General features: G+C 38.4%; 3 protein-coding genes across 4 annotated transcripts; 2 read left to right on the top strand and 1 right to left on the bottom strand.

Moving 5' to 3' along the window:
* Positions 1-780: 780 nt before the first annotated feature.
* Positions 781-9,359, bottom strand: ush1ga (Usher syndrome 1Ga (autosomal recessive)). Of its 2 annotated transcripts, XM_026325635.1 has the most exons (5): positions 9,097-9,359; positions 5,758-6,211; positions 4,663-5,459; positions 4,212-4,266; positions 781-836 (listed from the first exon to the last, which is right to left on the bottom strand). In XM_026325635.1, exons 1-4 carry the CDS (start codon positions 9,258-9,260, stop codon positions 4,263-4,265), a joined length of 1,419 nt encoding a protein of 472 aa, XP_026181420.1. In that variant the 5' UTR covers positions 9,261-9,359; the 3' UTR covers positions 781-836; positions 4,212-4,262. The 2 variants fall into 2 exon arrangements, with proteins under 2 accessions (XP_026181420.1, XP_026181419.1); XM_026325634.1 differs by lacking the exons at positions 781-836; positions 4,212-4,266 and having other exon boundaries at positions 4,659-5,459.
* A 1,474-nt stretch (positions 9,360-10,833) lies between these two features.
* On the top strand, positions 10,834-13,682 carry otop2 (otopetrin 2). Its single transcript, XM_026325180.1, has 7 exons — positions 10,834-10,876; positions 11,139-11,687; positions 11,771-11,907; positions 12,025-12,083; positions 12,295-12,437; positions 12,531-13,378; positions 13,468-13,682. Exons 2-7 carry the CDS (start codon positions 11,252-11,254, stop codon positions 13,636-13,638), a joined length of 1,794 nt encoding a protein of 597 aa, XP_026180965.1. The 5' UTR covers positions 10,834-10,876; positions 11,139-11,251; the 3' UTR covers positions 13,639-13,682.
* An 873-nt stretch (positions 13,683-14,555) lies between these two features.
* On the top strand, positions 14,556-17,419 carry LOC113141009 (Golgi apparatus membrane protein TVP23 homolog B). The gene is made up of 7 exons (XM_026325181.1): positions 14,556-14,674; positions 14,866-14,930; positions 15,041-15,185; positions 15,460-15,549; positions 16,395-16,520; positions 16,608-16,736; positions 16,822-17,419. Exons 1-7 carry the CDS (start codon positions 14,663-14,665, stop codon positions 16,843-16,845), a joined length of 591 nt encoding a protein of 196 aa, XP_026180966.1. The 5' UTR covers positions 14,556-14,662; the 3' UTR covers positions 16,846-17,419.
* Positions 17,420-18,005: the final 586 nt, after the last annotated feature.

Below are 18,005 nucleotides of genomic sequence, written 5' to 3'. Positions count from 1 at the left end.
CATAAAGCTGCTCTATGAAATCAGTTTTGCACTTGTGGAGCAGACACAAAGGACAAGTTACATCACTCATTGTTTACTTTGCAGAGAGATTATTTATGAGGATTTCAATGTACCCTGTTGAATAATTGATGAATAGAGAGGTTTAAAAATGATCTTAACAAACATAGGCTGAATAACAGCACTTAGAGTGAACAGCCAAGCTAGTGTTTTTGTGAGGCTGTACAGGGGACAGTGATCTTTTGAGCTTCTTGCTAGTATAGCTAAAAGGGCACATAGCACGACAAGCTTTTCTCACTGCAGTGCCAAGAGATGTAAAGTATAGAATATGATTTGTACTTACCACTTTTACAGGGTTCAGTGATCCACGTGGTCGATGTACACACGGGGCAGATAGACATCTGCCATGCTTTCTTTCTCCTAGAGCAAGCAAAATCAAACATGTATTGTGACTTTTTTTTTTTCTGATGAACCTTCTTGATGTGAGATAGCTATGAAATGCCTGCTCTGTACACTGTCAACACGCTGGCATCCATCATAAACTCTTCGCCTCAGGGAACATTCCATGCTTATCACAGATCATATGAGACATATGGCCAAAATGGGCTCACGCTGTTCACACCTACTAGGAAATTGCATTCATCTTTTTATACATTACCATTTTAAATGCCTCAAATTCTTTGTACCCGCAGGAAGTCTACATCAGACTTGTTCGTGGACATTTTGTTCATATTAGCCAATGTTTAACATCCTCTGCTCCAGATGTGCCTGTACACCCTCTGCCTGTCTGATGGCCCTCCCACAGGATCCTGCAGCATCCTGCACAGCAGACTTTAGGGCTACAAAGGATAGAAAAAAGCAATTATAGAAAAAAATTGAACACCATATTTAAAGCAGGCCACCAGGCATCAAACCAACCCATAGATAAATGGTCATGGTCAAATATTTGAGAGCATACTACCATGTAACATATTTTGTAGTTTACCAAGTGCTTTTCCAGCTGCGGAGGTATTCTGACTGTTCTCTTCTTGTTTCTTCTGCAACCCAGTCCACAAACCAGATTGCAACAGATGTGACAAAAGGTAATTTCAATAAAACTATATGTTGGGAATTTATTATTAAAATATTCTACATCAATATTGTGCTCTCTTGTGATGACAAAGGGCAAACATTTAAAGTAAATTAGAATACAGTCAAAATAAATGTTAATCTCACAACATTAAAAACTTGTACATTTGAGACCTTGATCTGTGTGTGTGTCTCTGACAGAGGCAGTAGTGTGCTCTCAGTGCTCCTGGCTCTCAGAGTCCAGACACACACAACAGCTGTAGGAGGAACCTGATGATCGCCATTAGTCCAACAGCCAATACTGTGTAGGGCATTCACCAGATAATGAAATTTGGTGTTTACCAGATGGGATGCGAGATGGCCCTTATGGTAAGTAGACAAATCATGCAGAATTTATTACTGTCCATGCAGAAGTCACACATCAGTATAGCAGTATGTCCGATGTCTGGATGGTAATATCCTCTGGATGAATGTCCTTTAAACTCTTCTCAGTTACCAATGTAAGTCGCCATGTTTCATTGTTTCAGTCTAAAACTCCTAAAATTGATTACACTTGAAATGTACCCCAGATCGAAAGTCCAAGGAAATGACAAGAACATTATCCGGATGGAGAGCGGTATGAACATCTTCACACTTGTTTTCTCAGAGTTAATGAACTGGTAATGTTGTTTTTTAAGTTTTTCTTGTTTTTAAAATACTGATGATAAGACAACAATCATATCTAGGTTCTATTTTAATTTAATTAAATAGGCTACCAAATAATCCTCCATCATGCAATGCAGCACAGGGCAAACAATAAGGTGTTCTGTATGTGAACAATATGTGCAGATTATTATTATGGCTGCAGGTTCAAAACACATATTTTCCACTCTATGTCTGACGCACACACATCAAAGTCTTGGCAAAAGTGTAAAATGATGTCTTTGTTAACAGGTGATGATCAAGACAAGCTGTTGGCCTATAAAAACTGTACAGTATATGGTACAAACAGTCCAGATTATTTACACAACACATAAGTAAGAACTCTGATAAATTACAAGTTTGGTACACTGATGACAGAGCATTTATTTACTTTATACTAGAGCCAATCCCAGCTGACACTTAGCAAGAGGCAGGGTACACCCTGCACAGATCACCAGTCTATCCCAGGGCTAACATAGAGAGACAAAACAAATATACACACTGACATTCACAATATAAGAAAATAAGTTACCAGTTAATAACCTGCATATCTTCTGACAGTGGGCAGAATCTGGTGCATATATACATTATTTAAAAAAAGAACTAGTAAGGTACAAATTGTTGAAAGACAGTCATAATGTCAAGCCTGATATAAGTGATTAACAGTGGTTTATAGTTGTCCTAGTCTATAAACTGAACATGCAAAATCTAGAAGTGCAACATATGAAATTATCTAAACATCTATTGTCTCATAATCTGAAATGCTACAACGAATCAGAACAGTATTCTCATTGAACAGTTGGCCTGCACCGCCAATAATACACAGACTGACTTGACAAATAGGTAAGGTCCTGGTTGTGCTAAATGCTATTTGTATTTTATTTCATTTGACACATTTTTTTTATCATGTCTGCTCTCTGCCTTTTCTGAGAACCAAAAACCCTCCAAGTGCACAAGGAAAGAAAAGAAAGCCACACCTGAGGTATTTTGTGCTCAGCCAGGAGTTGTCATCATTCAATTGTTTTACTTGGCTCTGTGCCCTGTATTTAAGCTTAAAATGCACGCCAGATCCCTTGGCTATGAGCAGGAAATGGCAAACACACCATCGAGCTGGGGAGGGTTATGAACATTTTCTGACAATGCTTTGTGTTAAAAATGTCATGACAGAGGCAAAGAGGTTCCAGACAGCACCACCTTAGGTACCGAACAAATTCCTAACTTCAGGTCATGCAACACAGAGAAAACAATGATGGCTCTGTTTTGTGCATGTGGGAACATGTACGTATCATCGTTATGGCTTAAAATTCCAAAAAATGTCCTCTCATTGTTTCTGACACACAACACAACAAAATCTTGGCAATGGTCTTTGTTAACAGGTGATGGGTGAGACAAGATATTCATTGGCCTGTAAAAACTGCATCATAAAACATGATTGTACAAAGAGTAAAGATTAGTTCCACATAAGTGGGAACGCAAATAATTTACAAAATCAATACAATGATGAGTGAGTATTTACTTATTTTATACCAGAGTTTTAGAAATACTGATCTAATTTTTTTTCCAAATAGTACCGACCAAATTCTATACTAATGTTCTAAAAGTCTAAAACTTCTAAAAATCCACAATTGATTTTTAAATGTAATATATGTAATATGTTTATATCCCTATATCGGTATATAATCACATTTTACAGTATGTTCTGGAAGTAGCGAGTGCAGTATTACAATTATTATATAATTTATCTGAAATGTTAAAAGTTAAGTAAACACTTATTTATGAATTAATTATTCTTTTGTGCAGATATACATTATTTTGAAAAACTACTAAGATGCAACCTGTTGGAAGACAGAAGCCTTGTGTAAGTGATATACAAAGGCTTTGAAACCTAATATGTGTATCACTGTACATGCAAGATTTAGTACTACAGCAAGTTATATTATGTATTATGAAATTATCTAAAGATACTGTGTTTTCCCAGAGTTTACAGTATTAAAGTCAATCAGAACAGTGGTCTCAGAGAACAATTTCCAGTTACCTCTAGGTGAAATTGTTCTATCCATATTGTTACTGAAACAGTTCACAATACAGTTACAATATGACAAAAGACATTTTAACAAAGATACAGGCACAAGCAATGCAGGCACATGAGGTTGTAGGATTTACCCCACAGAGGCAAACATTTCAAGGGAGTTATGCCCCCACAAATTAACTCTGTACTGACTATGCTACATGGCATACACTGAATAGCACTGCATTCTGATAAGATCCTCAATTTGTTAAAAGATGCAGAGCTGTGGAGCGACCTCCCTGAAGCTAACAACTGTAAAAGATTCCTGTTAAAAATTGTCTCTTCTTCCTTGACATATTCATGGTGACAGTATATTTTCTACTTTGTTATCAGGAGAGCTAAATCATTATATCCACTCTGTTCATATGAGATATTTACTCCACAGTGCTCCACTGACCTTTAAGGCTGGATGAGCACGCAGCGGCAGGAACATCTACGACCATGTTTATTATCTGCAGGACAGAATCAAGACAAGAGAAAAATCCCGATTTTTTCATTATTTCTTTTCCAAACAGATTTTCATAGTGGCCATTGCACCACAACAAGAAACAAAATATGCTGTGCACCCCATAAACATCTGCACATTTACATCTATTTCATGTTTTGGTTCAACTCTAGCACACTGAATTTGAAACTGATTCCTATGAAGCTGTAATGAGGATTTTTTGTTGTAAATAGATAAGGATTTTCACATCCATCCTCAGTGAACAGTGATTTGACCTGAATCCTAACTGAAATGTAGGAACACACCAGAAAATGCAGTGAAGAAGAGCATGGCTAGCATAAAAAGAATTAAGTCATGGCTCAAATATTTCGTTACTACATTAACTGAAAATCTCTGCACTCACAGTTCAGTGTCCTCGATGTAGTCTGGGTCCTCTATGGTCTCTAGTCGTCTCTTACACGCGTCTAAGATCTTTTTCCTTGGTCCTAAGGGGATGTGGATACTCTTAAGGTCTTTGTCAGAGCATAGCAACAGCGCTTCAAGGTCAATCTTCTCCCTCTTGAAGATAGAGCAAAACTCGCTCATGCTCTGTGTGGCAAGGAAAACCTCCAAAGGGCTCGTGTCAGGCTCATCATCATTGTCCAGTCCTAATTCGACTTCTTCCCAGGGAAGCTCCTGTGCGTTCCTCTCCTGCAAACTGTGTGCACTGCCAATGCTGTCTTCATCTACACTCTTGAATTGCTGCAGCCGACTGCGTAAACGCACATTATTGCCTGACCGGTGCACACTGGCCTCATCCTGACTACCCAGATCAAACATTCCCCCACTCACATAATTCCTCCGAAAGACCATGGTGCCCAGTCCAGGTCGGTTGAACAAGGAATCATGTCCTGAATCGGTGCTGATCTCAGAATAGTCCACATCAGGCCCATGGAGATCCGGCTCGCTCATGGCACGTGAAACAGAGTCATCATTGTCTCTGGGGAACATGTCACGGATGTTGCGGCGGCCATGGTCCTTAGGGTTCATGTAGGTCCCCTGTTTGACAAACATGACATCATTACCCAGCTGAAGTCCAGAGAGGGAGCGTACACTTTTCCTTCCATCTTCATAGATTTTAAAGGTCCCATCTCCTTGTTTCTTTCTCTCCAGCTTCTTCTGAATCTTTGTTTTTCCTCGGTTTGTGGCATGGAGAGTAGCCTATCAGGACAGAAATAATAAGGTGATCACACACAAATGACAGGAATAGATTTGAAAGGTTTTAGTCCAGTATCCTTTAAGATGGTATTTTTCCTCACACAACTACTTCAAAAGTTGTGCAACTATTTCATATGTTTTTATACTTTTCACATAACATTCAGCCTTGTTAAATGATGCACTTGAGAGAAGGGATTTGAAAACTGTGTGATAATAGCCTACATGACTTCCACCAACTACCTACACTATGTCAAGTGTATTTGATAAGAATAAGAAGAATAAACAAATAAAATCTCTTGACCTGGGAATATGGCACCCTGGCAGTGGCTACATTGAGGTTGCGCAACTTGTGGCTAATAGAGCTGCTGGTGTAACTGGAAAAGCTCATGACGTCTGATGCAGAAGCTTCAGAAACCTCCTTATGAAACTTTCGCTCCATGCGCTTGTGATGTTTCTTCTGCATCTTCACACAGTCTTTGATTCGCCGCTCAGCATCACGAAACGCTCTGTCTTTCAGCTTGCTGACCAGCTTGGGGTTGAGGCCTGTCTGCTTGGTAGCAATGGAATCTAGGTAGCGGACGCAGTCCATATGATTCTTTGTGGCGGCCATGTCTAGCGGCGTGTGGTAGTCATTGTCCAGGCACCAAATGTTGGCACCAAAAGACACCAGGAAGAGAAGACAGTTCACGTGACCATTGGCAGCTGCCAAGTGGAGCGGCGTGTTTCCCCATATGTCACATTTGTCTGGGTTTCCTCTGTGGACCATAAAAACACATATTGGGCACAACCTTTAGACTCAGAGAACTTGTTTTAAGTTTACTACATGAATATTTATATCTCTGTTTATCAGATGACTTCCGGTTAAAGGAGGATGCCTCCTTAATTTGCTGTTTTAAATGACTCACATTTTTTGTTTATGTTTTCATCATTGACCTGCAATTTGTGGGTTATTTGTTAGCTCTTATTTAATAACCAATAGTCTAAACAAGACATTTTCTTTGCAGAAAATCAACCACAGATCTTCTGAAAGCAACAGGTTTTTATATTGGTGGGTTTCACTGAAATTACTCTAAGTAAGGAGCTTTGTTTGCTATGTGTTAGGATGTGCAGGGTCATAACTAAAAATATAAGTGATATTTACCCTTGGCTGAGTGTCCACAACCTTAGAGTTACCACTGCGTATGCTGCAGTGTTGTCAGTCTGTAATATGACCACAGCCTTGCCAGCAACACTGGTAAACTGTATCCAATTTCAGGGGAGGCCGAAAAGGTTGCGCTTGACTTAAAAAGCACAACTGTGCATGGCTGGTGATGTCATAGTGAATTCTTCTAGTCAAAATATACAGTAATGCAGGTGGTTGGACGGTATAAAGAACAGGTGTCTAAGGAACTTTCTTACTTTTTTTCATTATAAGCCATTTATCCAAATGAATGAAAGCTTATTTGTTATTAAAGCTAATATTCCATAAAGCATCTTAAAGGTACTCACAAACATTATTAGGTAAACAGCATTTATTTACAATCTGAAGTTTTTTTATATAGCCACCACAGGAAAATATTGGTAATACAATTAAACATTTTTTAAATTTTAGAATAAATTTTTGGGTCACACATCCTGAATTTTACAGTTTACTGAGCTGTCTTGTCTCTGTTCTCTAATGTTGCCACATACAGACTGATGAATAATTAATGTGATGGACGTGAAGCTACTGTGCAGATGTTTTATTGATGGATTGCGTTGTAAGGTTTTCACAGGGAATGTGTCTGATCTGCCAGACCCGACCTGGGCAATGATTGTCAAAGTCCCACTCTGATTTCAGCCCCCTGCTTTTTTCGTGTGAACAGGAATGGATTTAAACAATTAGAAAGAATAAGGTATTTTGGAGTCGCAGGTTGCTTTAGTTCAGATGAGCGGTTGTCATCGGCGTGCATGATGGATGGTTGCTAACAGCCCAGAAAGTGACAATAAAACACTGAGCAAGCAGTGGAATTACACCTTTAAAGCTGCACTTGAATGAATGCACTTGAATATGAAAAGATAAACAGCAATTAGCTGGGTTCAATTTTGAGATTAACTATCTGTCATCTTCTAACCTCTGATTAGAAAATATGTTTGCCATCGGTAGTCACCACCTAACGTGATAGCTTTATTCGTCATAATTCACATCTGTCCTTGTAAAATGCTGACCAGAGCGGTGATAAGTCCGTTCACTACTCCCACCTCTGTTCTTTATCACATTATGGGCTGTTTGTGTCTTCACCTCCTATGACAGCTTGATGTTACTTTAGGTCGTCCAGTGCAATATACTTGCCCAATATAGCACAGCATTGCATCTTTCCCATGAAATTGTCAAGCGGCATTAAATATCTCTTCATTATATCCCCGGGTCTCACGACTTTGGTGCCACTGTGAAACATTATGGCAGCTATTAATGTTTAATTTTAGTACCTCATGTCAATCAGGAGTTTATATTTTCTGCTATCAGTACAGGAATACTGTGTCCTTGGCAGCTGAATCCCGCCAGAGCCATCCGTGGGAAATAGTGAACGTATTACGACATAATACCTAGAGCTTGGTTTGCTGCTGGTGTGTTTTTAGAAAACTGTAAAAAGAAATATCTGTTCGCTCAGTTCTGGTATTCTGTATTAAGTAAACTAAACATTGATGAATGGTGCTGGTTCATTTTTACAATAAGAATGTTTCTCACAAACTTTACTCGGTACAGCAGATTCATAATGGGCCCATTTTTCTGGTTAGGAAGCAAACCAGGTCAGCCAGAAAAGATGAAGAATGGGCTGTTGTTTGTGTCCCCATCCCAGCTGTCCACAAATACTAATCATATCTGAACTGCTGCATTTAAACACCCTGCATGTCTTCATACATCAGCTGAAATAATCTTTCCATCAACAATCATGCAAGCTATTATCAATAATTCAGTAACAATGTACCAACTTTGCTGGTATTTATTTTAAGTAAATGTAAAAATATTCAATTTCAGAATTAAACATAAAACACCAGTGTTATATGTAGTGATAATTAGAAATTAGTAGATATATTCTGTTATAGTACTTATCCATGACAATCTATCAAAGCAAATGCTCTATTTTCTATAAGAGGTGATGATTCAGCTGTGGGTCATTTCCTTTCTGTTTTTTTGAGATCTGTCTTTACTGGCCAACATACATGTGGATAAAAGACTGCTTTGATCATGTGGGCTCATTCTTTGCTGCTGGCTTTGCAAAAATATTTTAATTTTCAAATATAGTGTGTGGCCCAAGATTTTTCAGCCCTTATTGATAAAAAAAGGTTGTTATTACCCTCTCCCCGTGTGTATATTAAGCTCAAATCTGGACACTGTAAGGGGTGATTAAGATTTTTACTTGTGATCCTTAAGTCACCCTATTTCACATGAAACTTTGAGTGATATCCTAGAAATATTACTTATTTTAATACTTGATTTGCCTATTTGCTTTATTCTGCATAATAAACGCGTGTAATGGAAAGAAACAAAGGTAAAATTGTTCACTTTGCGAAGGAGTTTTTCTATTACTCCAAACGAATGACTAAAGATGGACGTATCTAGTGAACTGCGTGTCTAACATGCGCGCACATTCTCATTAGTCATACATTTTCTACCCACCCCCGCGCCACGATGAGCCGCAGAGCCTCCAGGTTGCCGTGATAAGCAGCCCATAGAGTCGGTGTCATGCCATCTTCATCCGGTGCGTTCAGATCCTTTCGAGTTGCCTCTTTCAGCAGGTCCAGGTAGCCATCCCGGGCCGCCTTATGGTACCTGTCATTCATGGTGCACAATCAGTCCACCCTGCTCGACTCCAATGCGTTTCATCAACGCTACTACCATCATCGTCGTTGTGATGCGGCGATGTAGTGTGAGCAGACCGGGTGAAAGACCGAGCGGTTCCTGATCAGTGTTGGGGCGTCAGGCAGAGCGAGTCGCCGGTATCCAGGGACGCTATGATGCGCACCGTGTGGATCACAGTGCTCCCGGTGGCCGAGGTGGTCCAAACCACAGCAGGGTCCCTGCCCTGCAAAGTCGTAATTTTACCTAATTTAAGCAGAGAATCCAAACAGTCACTTAAAACAGTCTGTGTAGCCAATTCTGAGTTATTTTAATTTAACAACATGTATTTGTATTCAGGACTAAAGGGTGTGTGAAGTTGGCTTCACTGGACTATCCATTTTGGATCTCCAGCCTGTAGCCTACTTATCTGGCGATGAATTGAAAAAAGACATAATTTGCTGTTATGAATGAAATAGCCTACACTCTGTTATTTTAGGTAGATCTAGATTAAACCCAATGCAACAGTCCTGTCGCTGTAGGTTTTGATGAAACTATTACAATCATTGAATTGAACTGCATTACATTACACTGGCTTTTGCATTACTTGCCCACCCTATTTATATCAATGATGGTATATGGGATAAATAACAAAAACCCCTCTGTATGATAGTATATAGTTTAAAAGCACAGCATAATTCAAAATAATCAGAATTGAATCAACACTTCTCTTAACAGTTTCAACAAAAACTGAACATTATCACACTGATAACGAGAAACAATGTTATAGAACTGTTGTATTTTAGCTAGGTGTTCTTATTACACTCAAAAGAAGTAAACAGTTTCTAATTTATTGAACCATGAATATAATATATAGTCTATGGCTGCAGGCACTGCAAGAAATGATTTGTGGCTATTTGCTGTTGGGATAGATAAGCTTTATGACCTGGCAGAATCTAAAAAAACATGTTCTTTCAAACTCAATCATTACACCAGAATAAATGTCTATATGCAAAATAATTAATTGTTATAAAGTTGTTGTGCTGTCTAAACATATTCAGGAAACGATAAGTACAGACATTTGAGAATATGATATCTCACCGTGTGACACAGAGGTCAGAATCAGCCACTCTGGTGTCATTGTTTTTTTGCCATATTCTTTTCAATAAACCATTGTTCTAACTTGAAATATCAGTTGCTGGTAAGATTTACTAAGAAATGTCAGACAAAGAAGGATTTCATTATTGAATTATTTCAGGTGCATAATCAAAATGCATACTAGGCAGATTTAAAAAAATTAGATTGTAAAGCACAAAAATTAAAAATAAATTGCTATTTTTTTTTTTTTTTTGAAAAGGAAAATGTTTCTTGGATTCACAAGAAAACATTTTCCTGGAAATATCTTTTGAAGTTTAAATTGATATTTTATGCAAAACATGTTGTGTTTGGTCATAATAAAACACTATTCATAACAGATTTATAGACATTTATGATGCTTTGTATAGTAAACCACAGTGCTGTTGGGGGCATATAAAAGCCATGACAACTCAGACTGCTTCCCAGAATCAACTACATCACCCTGGCTTACAGGTATCAGAGAACCTTTTCTCCATTTTTCCAGGTCACTGCTTTGTCAAATTGTCATTAGATAAGAGCTATTTTTATATTATTTTCAAGCTGATTCAATGTTATTCCTCATGTTATCAGAGGTGGGGAGAGATAACATAGGTTACTTAAAATAGCACAGCTAATCCACATACATGATTGGGAATGCTTATCAATATCAGATTGCCAAAATGAAATCCCATTTGTTGCTTTGAAACAGCCGTTTTGTGTAGCACGAATAGACTGATGATTATGTAAATTCTTTCATCCAAGAACAGGTTCTACCTGGGCGGGACCTGTATTTAAAGGAAGCTCATGAATGGGTGTAGCTGTTAAACCTATAAAAGTTTAGTACAGAATCAGATGCAAACAAATGTCTGAATAGATTCCGATGAGAGGAATTATGTGGTTGAACATTGTCAATCCATGCAACTGCATGACCAGTGGAAATCCCTGTACAACGTGCAGTATGGCAGCCAAAGAGAAGGAGATGGAAGAGGCCCAACAACCGAACAAAACTGAAACTCCAGGTCCATCAGGGAGCACAAGTGAACCAGACCAGACCAGCTCTACCAGTGGAATCAGCCGAAACTGGGGATGGATGGTTTCTGGGATCATATGTATAAACATCTTGATCCTTGGCTGCGCCTTAGTCAGTGGCAGTGCTCAAAACAATGCACAAATAAAAGCCTCAGACCTACAAATTTTCCTCATCATCCTCCTCCTGCTTACTTCCATCTGGATGATCTATTATATCATCTACACAGCTAGAGAAGAAAATGCTGTTGTTTACCGGGATGGCCATGCTGGTCCGGTGTGGCTCAGGGGTAGGTTAATGTTTCATTTGCTCCAGATTTTCTTAAAGTGATTAGACATTTTTACATTGTTTTGTACGGTATTTTTCTTTCAGGAGGACTTGTGCTGTTTGGCTTACTCGGTATTATCATGGACATTTTCAAGATAGCCAGCTATGTGGGCTATCTCCACTGTGAATCTACTGTTAAAATTGTCTTCCCTGCGGTGCAACTTGTTTTTATCAGTATACAGGTAAAGATTCCAGCATACATGGCACATTGTAATTAAAAATGTAGTTAAAAGATTAACAATTAACTCCAGTCTTTATGGTTATAAAATGTAAAGTTATTAATGGAATTAATTTTACAGACATACTATTTGTGGAGGCATGCCAAGGATTGTGTGCAACTACAAAAGAACATTACAAGGTAGGTGATTAATAGATTTCTTCCTGTGTTTGTCATTACTCACTGTCACTCACTGTTTGTAATTATGCTATCTCTAAGAGTAGTTCAAATAAGTCATTTTTGACATTTTACAGGGTGACATCAGATTCTGAGATTATGGAAGGTTGCCTGGTAGTGCAGATCAAGGTTTTTGCCAGTCATGTCTGATTATCTTTTGTTGTCTTTTACTCAGGTGTGGTCTAATGCTCACCCTGTCTACAAATCTAGTTTTGTGGATGGCTGTAGTCACCGAAGAGTCCCTTCACCAAACAACTGTTCCTGACTATTCAGACAACATTACTAAACTTTATGGACGAAACCTGTACATCAATAGCGGTAAGTAATGCAGATCAAACAATCAAGGTAGATCTATAAATCAGTAAATTACCACAACATAAGACTTTCCTTCTCCTGCACTCTGTCCTACAGTGAAATTTGGAGATGATAAGTGCAAGTGCAGTCACTCTTCATGTGGAATCTTTAAGGACGCCTACTACTACCTGTACCCCTTCAATATTGAGTACAGTCTTTTTGCCTCTGCCATGGCCTACGTCATGTGGAAAAATGTTGGTCATGTAGCAGATGTACATAATCAACACAAAATCAAATTCCGCTTCAAAGATGTTTTCCTGGGGCCTGTGGTAGGAGGGCTCTTAGTGTTGACAGGTCTGGTAACATTCATAGTATATGAGATCGAAATGAAAAAATCTTCTGCTGACACAGTCAAGAAAGACAACGCACTGATGATGCATTTCATTATGAATATAGTCATACTGACCCTGATGACTGTCTCTATTGTGATTGGCTGTGCTATCTACAAGATGGATCACAGGGAGCGTGTATCAGAGAAAAACCCCACACGCAGCCTGGATGTAGGGTTGCTGGTGGGAGCATCACTGGGACAATTCATAATCAGCTATTTCTCCATTGTAGCCATGGTTGCAACTGGAGCCAAAAGTTACCTAAACAGACTCAACCTGGCCTGGGGTATCCTGATGGTGACCCAGCTCGGCCTGCAGAACTTTTTCATAATTGAGGGTTTGCATCGGGAGCCCTTCCATGAGGTGCACCCGGCCACTGTGATTGCAAATCCATACACGCTGCAGCCACAGAAAGAGCTGAGCAGCCTAGAGGCATCACACATGGACACAAAACTCAGCGAAGTACTCACAGCACAGAGCCTGCCTAGTCACAGGACTAACCACAGACCCAAACGGTTGTGGAAGAGATGGGTGTTGAAGGAGATCTGTGTGTTTCTCCTGCTGGGCAACATCATAGTGAGTACTATTCTACCTCACCCCCTTGAATTTACTATTTGAAAAATCACCAAATGTTTGACCTGTGCTGTGTTGTTTTTCTTTGACAGCTATGGATCATGCCAGCATTTGGTGCTCGCCCTCAGTTTGATCATGATGCAGAAACTAAATTCTACAATTTCAGCATGTGGACTGCTGTTGTCAATATTGGACTTCCTTTTGGCATCTTTTACCGTATGCATTCAGTTGCCAGTCTGTTTGAGGTTTTTCTGACCTCATAACACCACAGGAGGACTGAAGATGTACATTCAACAGTTTTGACACTGCAAAGCTGCTTTGGATAATTGAAATTTGTTTTGATGATGATTTTTCTCTCTAACAAAGCTATTATCTCTCTGTACATGCAAGTACATATTTCACTAACAAATACAAATGCTAGATGAAACAAAGAATTTCATCGCACAGTGTAACTGCTATGTTTATAATGTGTATGACAATAAAACCTCTTGATTGATTGATATCATCACTTTGACGTCTTCCATTATTTTATATCCTATATACAATACAATAATCCAAAACCTAAAGACAATGTAAATATATGCACAACTATATACAATGTAAATATTTTCAAAAGTCCCCAAAAAATGTAATTAATTTTGTAGCTGATCTTGTATAGGTTGTTTTATGCTTCAGTCCCTGTATGCACAAAATGATGCTGAGAAATAAAAGTGGAGAGAAAGAAACTAGTTTATTGTGCCACCACTTAGACTAGTATTATTACTATTATTGTTGTTATCAATAGCAGAATTAGAATTATTACAATAGTAGCATAATAAAAGCCTTGAAAGACAAACTGTATGAGTCAAACCAAGGGCGGTGGCCAACCTATTCTGCTCTTTTCCAACTATCCCTGCCCTTGAAATTTTATGAGCTCTTTGATTTTCTTTGTCTTATATTAATCTAAATTAAATATCTTATTTTGGACGTTATATGAGATTTGAAATATGATCAGGATTTCCTGGATGTATTAGATAATTACTGTATTTATCAACAAAAGAACAGTGATCCGCATTGAAAGAAGTTAGTAGAAATTATTTAGGACTCAGAAACATATGAAAATGTTGAACAGTTGATTTGGTAAAGAACCTGAGAGAACTAACAAATCTAAAATACTAGCACTTTTAAATTTCAAGCGACATTGATTTTGGCTTACCTTTTAGTCAGGCAGGTTTAAAGCCACTTCTCTCCGGGGTCCTTAGCACACGGTATTGTTTACACCACGTCACCAGGAAATACAAAATCAACATGTTGCGACAGGTAATCAATCCTAAACTCGATTTTTTGCCAGTTTAATACTGAATATTTGTTAAAATGGGATGAAATACGTGTCGATCGACATTTAATCCGTTAACTATTACTAAAAACTGTACATGTCAATTACAAATGAACTGAGCAAAGAGGTTTGTGTGCAGCATTAGTCTTGACCTGCTAATGTCGATGTGTTTCAGGACTCTCAGGACGCTCCTCTTTTTGGTGAGGAGGACGAGATCGTCAGATTAAAGTCTAAAGTTAGGTGCGATGTGCTGCTTTTGTGGTTACAGATTATAATCCTGGCTAACTGTGCCGTGTTCTGAGCAGATCTTTACTTTAAACCTTGAATGAATGAATGAATGTGTGTTTCAGACATCCTCTGGCTTCCTTCTTCCATCTCTTCTTCCGGACAAGTGCCATCTTGGTCTACTTGCTGTGCGACCTGCTCAGCAGTCGCTTCATTGTCTGTATGGTCACCATCATCCTCCTGCTGTCATGTGACTTCTGGACTGTCAAGGTTGTGTTTTAATCCCAGGACCACTATGGAAATAAATTAGATGAATTTCTAGGAACTTACCCCAGGCCACACCTCGCCTGTGTTATAAGCCGAAACTAGCCATTATTTTCATTGCTGATTAAACTGCAAATGACTTTCTCTTTTAACTGATGAAAATTTTAGTTCGGAAAACAAAGATTATAATTTTCACAGTCCAAGGTTATTAAATTACTTGAATAAATCAACTCAAAGTAACAGCTTTTAACTTATGGTTTGATTTCTTTTGCTTTTTTAGAACATATCTGGCAGGTTGTTGGTGGGTCTTCGGTGGTGGAATCAAGTGGATGAGGATGGAAAGAGCCACTGGATGTTCGAGTCAAGGAAGGTACAAGCAGAAGATCATCAATTACATTTTAAAATGCCTTGCTGGTGTTTGCAAAGGGCACTTTAAGGCCCAGGAAAAAAACATTGAAGGCACACATTTGGAAAAACAGGATAAAACAAAACATCTTCTATAATTTCATCAGCATTATCACATTTGATTTTAGGAATTAAATGTGACCTTTGTCATAGGGATCTCACTATGGCAAAAGGATGTTTAAAGTAACACACAGTGGGTGTATTTGCATCTAAATGTATTACTATTACAATGCATGCATTTATAATTTTCATGAACTGACTACATTGCAGTGTTGTAAGTAGTAATGTAGGATTTAAAAAATATTTTTACCAGTCTAATGGTTAAAATACTTTCTGGCCTTATTGGACAATTGAAGATTGTATAAAACAGAACAGCAGGGCAGCATGGTGGCTGAGTGGTTAGCACTGTTGCCTTGCGTGGGTTTATTCCGGATACTCCAGTTTCCTCCCACAGGTTAGGTTGGTTGGTGACTCTAAATTGCCCATAGGAGTGAGTGTGAGTGTGTGTGGTTGTTGTGTTCTCTGTGTGTCTCTATGTGGCCCTGTGATGGACTGGTGACCTGTCCAGGGTGTACCCCTGCCTTTCACCCGAGAGAGAGCTGGGATAGGCTCCAGCAGATCCCTGTGACCCTGGTTAGGAATAAGCGGGTATAGAAAATGGATGGATGGATAAAACAGAACAGCTGCATTGTCCTCTCTTATGAAAACACACAGTGGGGACATTAGACATGAGTTTTCAAAGACGGTAACTGTTTTTTGCATTTAAATTAAAGGAGCTGAAATGAGACCTTGTGTACTTTTGTTTAACAGCAACACAGCCTGAACACAACATCCAGTGCTGAGTCACGGATCTTCTGGCTTGGACTGATCGTGTGCCCCATCTTCTGGATCATATTTGCGTTCAGTACCATCTTTTCCCTGAAGATTAAATGGCTGGTCAGTTCAGTTTCTGTACCTGTCAGTATAAATCGCTGCTAATTATTGATTTATAAATCGTTCCTGTTTGTAATTTTGCCTCCACAGGCTGTAGTATTAATGGGTGTAGTTTTACAATGGGCCAACGTGTATGGTTATGTCAGATGCAAAGTCGGTGGAAAGTCCAACCTGGGAAACATGGCAAAGAACTACCTTGGTGCCCAGCTTTTTAAACAGGTATGTAAAAAGTAACATCATTTATAGTTTTGTTGTAATGGCATGAGATGCATCAACATTTCCATTTCTAATGTTTTCACTAAAGGTAATGAAAACAGAGGAACAGTGAACTTGAAGAGGATGAGTGCTGACCATCTGCAGAGGGACAGATACATAATATTTACTTGATACGTGTTGAAAAGGTGCTGGTTTTCTCTGAGGTGTAGGGGTTAACTTAAACTTGTTATAAATCCTTTTTTGTTTAGTGTTGTTTCATTGGATTGAATTCAAGAAAAACTACCACCATTCACAAATTTAAAAAATACATTTTCTGAGATTTTACATTAAAAGTGATTGAATCAGTGCAGACCACATGGGAAGATTTTTTTTTGGTATGTTTGCTGATGTCAGATAATTGTGAAAATGTAAATCACTTTCAAACTCGTATGTGTAAGCTGACAAAAAGCCTGTCAATGCCCTTAATATGCTTTAATTTTCTGTTTTTAGTAAAGAAGAAAATGTATGTATGTCTGTAATCAAAATGTTTAATTTGTAGCAGAAGCCATTCCTGTTGGCTTGAGTTTGGATCACCAACTCACCAGTTAAGGCAGTGGTGGTGTATAATGTTATGAAAAATGGCACATTGTTAAAATATATGTAGAGATGTTGCCTTTTTATAGCTGCCAATCAGACCTAGGTTGTGAAAATATATTACTGCTTTTTGTGTGTTTTTTTTTTTTTTTTTTTTTGGTAAAAAAGAAAAATGAATGGGAGAAGTATGCGTTTATGTATTTTATGCTGCTTGTGATTTTACACAGAAACTGGGAAATTGTCATGTTGCAGGTTTTGATTCAACCACTAGGTGGCAACAACGAAACATCACGGGTAAGCAGATTCTGTATGCCACACATTGCTTCAATACTACTACTGAAGGAACATGGGTTTTGTTGGGCTGCACTGTCCTCTTATAGCAAGAAGGTTCTGAGTTTGAATCCCGTTTGACTCTAGAGCTTTTCTGTGTAGAGGATACATGGTCTCCCTGTGGCTACGTGGGTACTGTTGTGTCCTCCTACAGGGTCAGGCTAATTGGTGACTAAATTGCCTGCACATGTTTATGTGATGAGTGTAAATGTAAAGTTTTATTATAATAATATTTTCATACATTTTATACATAACAGAAATGATATATTCCTTATTTGAGTTTCAGTACACTAAAACACATTGTATCAACATCAACAGATAAACATACTGTAAGTATAAAGGACCACAATATGTGACATATAGAGAATG

The sequence above is a fragment of the Mastacembelus armatus genome, chromosome 8, assembly GCF_900324485.2.
Source record: "Mastacembelus armatus chromosome 8, fMasArm1.2, whole genome shotgun sequence".
Lineage (NCBI taxonomy): Eukaryota > Metazoa > Chordata > Actinopteri > Synbranchiformes > Mastacembelidae > Mastacembelus > Mastacembelus armatus.
The sequence above is the reverse complement of the archived record's forward strand: the minus strand, read 5'-3'. Positions and strand labels throughout refer to the sequence as shown.

Excerpts from the sequence above, each read along its gene's own strand:
- ush1ga (XM_026325635.1), bottom strand. The coding sequence starts at position 9,260 with ATGAATGACAGGTACCATAAGGCGGCCCGGGATGGCTACCTGGACCTG. Across the intron at positions 6,212-9,096 it reads CGGCTCATCGTGGCGCGGGG|AGGAAACCCAGACAAATGTG; the intron begins GTGGGTAGAAAA and ends TATGGTCCACAG. Across the intron at positions 5,460-5,757 it reads CCAGGGTGCCATATTCCCAG|GCTACTCTCCATGCCACAAA; the intron begins GTCAAGAGATTT and ends CTGTCCTGATAG.
- otop2 (XM_026325180.1), top strand. The coding sequence starts at position 11,252 with ATGAGAGGAATTATGTGGTTGAACATTGTCAATCCATGCAACTGCATG. Across the intron at positions 12,438-12,530 it reads AAACCTGTACATCAATAGCG|TGAAATTTGGAGATGATAAG; the intron begins GTAAGTAATGCA and ends TCTGTCCTACAG. Across the intron at positions 13,379-13,467 it reads TCCTGCTGGGCAACATCATA|CTATGGATCATGCCAGCATT; the intron begins GTGAGTACTATT and ends TTTCTTTGACAG.
- LOC113141009 (XM_026325181.1), top strand. Across the intron at positions 15,186-15,459 it reads GTGACTTCTGGACTGTCAAG|AACATATCTGGCAGGTTGTT; the intron begins GTTGTGTTTTAA and ends TTGCTTTTTTAG. Across the intron at positions 16,521-16,607 it reads CCCTGAAGATTAAATGGCTG|GCTGTAGTATTAATGGGTGT; the intron begins GTCAGTTCAGTT and ends TTGCCTCCACAG.